At 45.1% G+C, this 7,500-nt stretch overlaps 1 protein-coding gene across 2 annotated transcripts in view; it reads right to left on the bottom strand.

Moving 5' to 3' along the window:
• Positions 1 to 7,500, bottom strand: part of hlcs (holocarboxylase synthetase (biotin-(proprionyl-CoA-carboxylase (ATP-hydrolysing)) ligase)) — a 53,853-nt gene that overhangs the window by 1,466 nt on the left and 44,887 nt on the right. Inside the window, exons 9-10 of one of the 2 annotated variants that reach the window (XM_079804823.1) lie at positions 6,321 to 6,435; positions 1 to 56 (exon numbers count right to left, since the gene is read on the bottom strand). The exon at positions 1 to 56 is cut by the window's left edge and continues 200 nt beyond it. In XM_079804823.1, the coding sequence (XP_079660949.1) occupies positions 1 to 56; positions 6,321 to 6,435 (171 nt within the window). Of the gene's footprint in view, positions 57 to 188; positions 3,801 to 6,087; positions 6,436 to 7,500 lie in introns of those variants that run through there. The other variant, XM_079804822.1, reaches the window with a different exon arrangement.

Here is a 7,500-nt window from a genome sequence, read left to right as displayed (position 1 = left end):
CACCAGGTCATTGATGCAGACGGTCGGGTTGCTGTTGCTCACGTTGAAGCCGCAGCCTGTGGGAAACACTGCAGACGTCACGCGAGACACATGACACATGACGCGTGACACATGATGCGTGACACATGACGCGTGACACGACGCAAGACACATGACGCGTGACACATGACGCGTGACACATGACGCGTCAAGTCAAGTCAAGTCAACTTTATTTATATAGCGCTTTTAACAATGTAGATTGTTTCAAAGCAGCTTTACAGTGTTAAACAGGAAAATAATGCAGCATAATTTTATTCAGCTGTATAGCCATTCTGGAAAAATTTCAAGTATCATACAGTGACAGTGTGGGCTTTAGATCAATAATTTGATCAGTAATTTAGTTTAAATGGTTAATTTAGTTTATTATTTAGATGTATTTCGATGTTTAGTTGAAAAATTTAGTGTCCCCAACTGAGCACGCCAAGCCAGAGGCAACAGTGGCAAGGAAACCAAAACCCCATTAGGTGACCTAATGGAGAAAAATAAACCTTGGGAGAAACCAGGCTCAGTCGGGGTGCCAGTTCTCCTCTGGTCAATTAACAAACAGCGTATTATTATTATTATTCAGGCAGTTTTACAGCTCGGAGGTCATAATAGATCAGAATATTCGAGGGACCGGGGGCAACATGCTGGAGACGGGTTTATTGAGGATGATGTTGATTAAATAATTATTAAAGTGCAATATTCGAATGATCGGAGGCAACACGCAGGAGACGGGTTTATTGAGATGCCGTGTCGATGAGGCAGTTTCAGGGGGAGTCTAATCACGGTCTCCCAGACACTTCGGGGTCCTGTGTTGGTCTTCTCTGGGCGCAGGTCCACCATCTGATCTGGATACGGCCCGGATCCGGCTGACTGCAGTAAACCTCGGGATAAAACAGAGAGACTAACATTAGCGTAGATGCCATTCTTCTGATGATGTAACGAGTACATCAGGTGTTATGGGAAGTGTTCCCGGTTCCGGCTGACCTAGTTAATGCAGCCTAACAATCATTTCATTGAAAAAGTGTTTTATGTGTATGCCACAGTAAAGAGATGTGTTTTTAGTCTAGATTTAAACTGACAGAGTGTGTCTGCTTCCCGAACAATGTTAGGAAGACTGTTCCAGAGTTTAGGTGCTAAATAGGAAAACGATCGACCGCCTGCAGTTGATTTGGATATTCTCGGTATGATCAACTGGCCAGAATTTTGAGACCGCAGTAGACGTGATGGAGTATAATATGTTAAGAGCTCGCTCAAGTATTGGGGAGCTAAACCATTTAGTGCTTTGTAAGTAATAAGTAAGATTTTAAAATGTATGCGATATTTAATAGGCAGCCAGTGCAGTGTTGACAGAACTGGGCTAATATGGTCATACTTCCTGGTTCTAGTAAGAACTCGAGCTGCTGCGTTTTGGACCAGCTGGAGTTTATTTATTAAGCGAGCAGGGCAACCACCCAGTAGAGCATTACAATAATCTAACCTTGAGGTCATGAACGCATGAACTAACTGTTCAGCATTTTGCATTGAGAGCATGTGCCGTAATTTAGATATATTTTTAAGATGGTAGAAAGCAGTTTTACAGATGCTAGAAACGTGGCTTTCAAACGAAAGATTGGTATCAAAGAGCACACCCAGCGTGACACATGACACGTGACATGACGTGAGACATGACGCGAGACATGACGCGTGACACATGACACGTGATATGACGCGAGACACATGCCGCGAGACACATGACGCGAGACACATGACGCGAGACACATGACGCGAGACACATGACGCGTGACACATGACGCGTGACACATGACGCGTGACACATGACGCGAGACACATGACGTGTGACACATGACGTGAGACACATGAAGCGTGACACATGACGCGAGACACATGACGCAAAACACATGACGCGAGACACATGCCGCGTGACACATGACGCGAGACACATGACGCGAGACACATGACGCGAGACACATGACGCGAGACACATGACGCAAGACATGATGCGAGACACATGACACGTGACGCATGACATATGACGTGAGACATGACGCGTGACACATGACGCGTGACACATGACGCGAGACACATGACAAGTGACACATGACGCGAGGCACATGGCGCGAGACACATGGCGCGAGACACATGGCGCGAGACACATGGCGCGTGACACATGGCGCGTGACACATGGCGCGTGACAGAACTGGGCTAATATGGTCATACTTCCTGGTTCTAGTAAGAACTCGAGCTGCTGCGTTTTGGACCAGCTGGAGTTTATTTATTAAGCGAGCAGGGCAACCACCCAGTAGAGCATTACAATAATCTAACCTTGAGGTCATGAACGCATGAACTAACTGTTCAGCATTTTGCATTGAGAGCATGTGCCGTAATTTAGATATATTTTTAAGATGGTAGAAAGCAGTTTTACAGATGCTAGAAACGTGGCTTTCAAACGAAAGATTGGTATCAAAGAGCACACCCAGGTTGACACATGACACGTGACATGACGTGAGACATGACGCGAGACATGACGCGTGACACATGACACGTGATATGACGCGAGACACATGCCGCGAGACACATGACGCGAGACACATGACGCGAGACACATGACGCGAGACACATGACGCGTGACACATGACGCGTGACACATGACGCGTGACACATGACGCGAGACACATGACGTGTGACACATGACGTGAGACACATGAAGCGTGACACATGACGCGAGACACATGACGCAAAACACATGACGCGAGACACATGCCGCGTGACACATGACGCGAGACACATGACGCGAGACACATGACGCGAGACACATGACGCGAGACACATGACGCAAGACATGATGCGAGACACATGACACGTGACGCATGACATATGACGTGAGACATGACGCGTGACACATGACGCGTGACACATGACGCGAGACACATGACAAGTGACACATGACGCGAGGCACATGGCGCGAGACACATGGCGCGAGACACATGGCGCGAGACACATGGCGCGTGACACATGGCGCGTGACACATGGCGCGTGACACATGACACATGCCGCGTGACACATGACGCGAGACACATGACGCGAGACACATGACGCGAGACACATGGCGCGAGACACATGGCGCGAGACACATGACACATGCCGCGTGACATGACGCAAGACACATGACGCGAGACACATGACGCATGACATGACGCATGACATGACGCGTGACACATGACGAGTGACACATGATGCGAGACACATGCCGCGAGACACATGACGTGAGACATGCCGCGAGACACATGACGCGAAACACACGACGCGTGACATGATGTGAGACATGACGTGAGACATGACACGAGACACATGACGTGAGACACATGACACGAGACACATGACGCGAGACATGACACGAGACACATGACACGAGACACATGACGCGAGACACATGACGCGTGACACATGACGTGTGACACATGACGCGAGATATGACACGAGACACATGACGCGAGACACATGATGCGAGACACATGACGCGTGACACATGAAGCGAGACACATGACGCGAGACACAACGCGTGACACATGACGTGACTCATGATGCGAGACACATGACGCGAGACACATGACGCGTGACACATGACGCGAGACACATGACGCGAGACACATGACGCGTAACACATGACGTAAGACATGACACGAGACACATGACGTGAGACACATGCCGCAAGACACATGACGCGTGACACATGACGCGTGACACATGACGTGTGACACATGACGTGTGACACATAACTCGTCAAGTCAAGTCAAGTCAACTTTATTTATATAGCGCTTTTAACAATGTAGATTGTTTCAAAGCAGCTTTACAGTGTTAAACAGGAAAATAATGCAGCATAATTTTATTCAGCTGTATAGCCATTCTGGAAAAATTTCAAGTATCATACAGTGACAGTGTGGGCTTTAGATCAATAATTTGATCAGTAATTTAGTTTAAATGGTTAATTTAGTTTATTATTTAGATGTATTTCGATGTTTAGTTGAAAAATTTAGTGTCCCCAACTGAGCACGCCAAGCCAGAGGCAACAGTGGCAAGGAAACCAAAACCCCATTAGGTGACCTAATGGAGAAAAATAAACCTTGGGAGAAACCAGGCTCAGTCGGGGTGCCAGTTCTCCTCTGGCCAATTAACAAACAGCGTATTATTATTATTATTCTGGCAGTTTTACAGCTCGGAGGTCATAATAGATCAGAATATTCGAGGGACCGGGGGCAACATGCTGGAGACGGGTTTATTGAGGATGATGTTGATTAAATAATTATTAAAGTGCAATATTCGAATGATCGGAGGCAACACGCAGGAGACGGGTTTATTGAGATGCCGTGTCGATGAGGCAGTTTCAGGGGGAGTCTAATCACGGTCTCCCAGACACTTCGGGGTCCTGTGTTGGTCTTCTCTGGGCGCAGGTCCACCATCTGATCTGGATACGGCCCGGATCCAGCTGACTGCAGTAAACCTCGGGATAAAACAGAGAGACTAACATTAGCGTAGATGCCATTCTTCTGATGATGTAACGAGTACATCAGGTGTTATGGGAAGTGTTCCCGGTTCCGGCTGACCTAGTTAATGCAGCCTAACAATCATTTCATTGAAAAAGTGTTTTATGTGTATGCCACAGTAAAGAGATGTGTTTTTAGTCTAGATTTAAACTGACAGAGTGTGTCTGCTTCCCGAACAATGTTAGGAAGACTGTTCCAGAGTTTAGGTGCTAAATAGGAAAACGATCGACCGCCTGCAGTTGATTTGGATATTCTCGGTATGATCAACTGGCCAGAATTTTGAGACCGCAGTAGACGTGATGGAGTATAATATGTTAAGAGCTCGCTCAAGTATTGGGGAGCTAAACCATTTAGTGCTTTGTAAGTAATAAGTAAGATTTTAAAATTTATGCGATGTTTAATAGGCAGCCAGTGCAGTGTTGACAGAACTGGGCTAATATGGTCATACTTCCTGGTTCTAGTAAGAACTCGAGCTGCTGCGTTTTGGACCAGCTGGAGTTTATTTATTAAGCGAGCAGGGCAACCACCCAGTAGAGCATTACAATAATCTAACCTTGAGGTCATGAACGCATGAACTAACTGTTCAGCATTTTGCATTGAGAGCATGTGCCGTAATTTAGATATATTTTTAAGATGGTAGAAAGCAGTTTTACAGATGCTAGAAACGTGGCTTTCAAACGAAAGATTGGTATCAAAGAGCACACCCAGGTTCCTCACTGACGACGAGGACTTGACAGAACAGCCATCAAGTGTTAGACAGTATTCTAGGTTACTACTTGTGGAGCTTTTTTGTCCAATAATTAAAAATTCAGTTTTTTCTGAATTGAGTTGCAGGAAATTACCAGTCATCCAATGTTTTATATCAGCTATGCATTCCGTTAATCTTGTGAATTGGTAAGTTTCTTTAGGGCGTGAAGAAATATAGAGCTGAGTATCGTCAGCATAACAATGAAAACTAACGCCATGCTTCCTAATGATATCTCCCAGTGGTAGCATGTACAGGGTGAAGAGTAGCGGTCCTAGCACTGAGCCTTGCGGTACTCCATACTGAACTTGCGATCGGTGTGACATATCTTCATTTACTACTACAAACTGATAACGGTCGCATAGGTATGATTTAAACCATGATAATGCAATTCCACTAATACCTACATAATTTTCGAGTCTATTCAAAAGAATGTTGTGGTCGATAGTATCAAATGCAGCGCTAAGATCGAGTAACACTAATAGAGAGATACAGCCACGATCGGATGATAAGAGCAAATCATTTGTAACTCTGACGAGAGCAGTCTCAGTGCTATGATACGGTCTAAATCCTGACTGGAAATCCTCACAGATACCATTTCTTTCTAAAAAGGAACATAATTGTGAAGACACTGCCTTTTCAAGTATTTTTGACAGAAAGGGTAGATTTGAGATTGGTCTATAATTGACTAAATCTGTAGGATCAAGTTGCGTTTTTTTAATAAGTGGTTTAATAATTGCCAACTTAAAAGTTTTCGGTACATATCCTAATGACAACTCGTGACACATGATGCGAGACACATGACACGTGACGCGTGACATGACGTGAGACACATGGCGCAGACACATGACGCGTGACACATGACGTGTGACACATAACTCGTGACACATGACGCGTGAGACATGACACGTGACGCGTGACATGACGCGAGACACATGGCGCGAGACATGACGCGAGACACATGATGCGTGACACATGACTCGAGCCGCTGCTGTGGAGCCACACCTTACCGATCAGGAGGCTGAAGGTCTGACCCGTCATGCTGGAGTTGACCAGAACCCCGCCCAGCTTCATCAGGTGACCGTAGTAGATGTCATTGGGCCACTTCAGCCGCAGGTCCACATTCTGCACAAACACACAGCCTTACGTTAGCACTCACTCGTTCAGTGCCGCTGTCACACACACACACACACACACACAGCTAACTAGAGCAGAACACCAGTTACAGCGGTCATGTTTCACACTTCACCTCAAAGGTATGTGTGTGTTCAGTGTGTGTGTGTGTGAGTATGTTCAGTGTGTGTGTGTGTGTGAGTATGTTCAGTGTGTGTGTGTGTGTATGTTCAGTGTGTGTGTGTGTGTGAGGATGTTCTGTGTGTGTGTGTGTGTGTGAGGATGTTCTGTGTGTGTGTGTGTGTGTGTGTGTGAGGATGTTTTGTGTGTGTGTGTGTGAGTATGTTCAGTGTGTGAGTACGTTCAGTGTGTTTGTGTGTGTGTGTGTGCTTTAGTGTAGTCATATTTTACTCCTCTGAATCTCTGACTCTAATGGGTTGCGTGTGATTGTGATGCATCAAACATTTGTGTGTGTGTGTGAGTGTGAGTGTGAGTGAGTGTGTGTGTGTGTGTGTGAGTGAGAGTGTGTGTGTGAGTGAGAGTGTGTGTGTGTGTGTGTGTGTGTGAGTGTGTGTGAGTGTGTGAGTGTGTGAGTGAGTGAGTGAGTGAGTGAGTGAGTGAGTGTGTGTGTGTGTGTGTGTGTGTGTGTGTGTGTCAGTGTTGTAGTCGAGTTCGAGTCCGAGTCGAGTCCCGTGTTCGAGAATACAGAAAAAATACAGAAAAAAATGTAATATTGTGATATATTATTACAATTTACAATATTTGGTTTTCAATTTATTATACTTTAAATTATCATTTATTTCTGTGATGCAAAGCCGAACTGTTTCCAACACTCAAAATAAATCAGAATATTAGAATGATTTCTGAAGGATCATGTGACACTGAAGACTGGAGTAATGATCCTGAAAATTCTGCTTTGCATCACAGAAATAAATTATAATTTAAAGTATAATACATTGAAAACCAAATATTTTAAATTGTAATAATATATCACAATATTATTATTTTTTCCCCCCTGTATTTTTGATCAAATAAATCCAGGCTTGATGAGCAGAAGAAATTTCTTTCAAAAACATT

This window comes from Gobio gobio (assembly GCF_949357685.1).
Source record: "Gobio gobio genome assembly, chromosome: 22".
Classification (NCBI taxonomy): domain Eukaryota; kingdom Metazoa; phylum Chordata; class Actinopteri; order Cypriniformes; family Gobionidae; genus Gobio; species Gobio gobio.
This window is presented reverse-complemented; position numbering and strand designations above follow the sequence as displayed.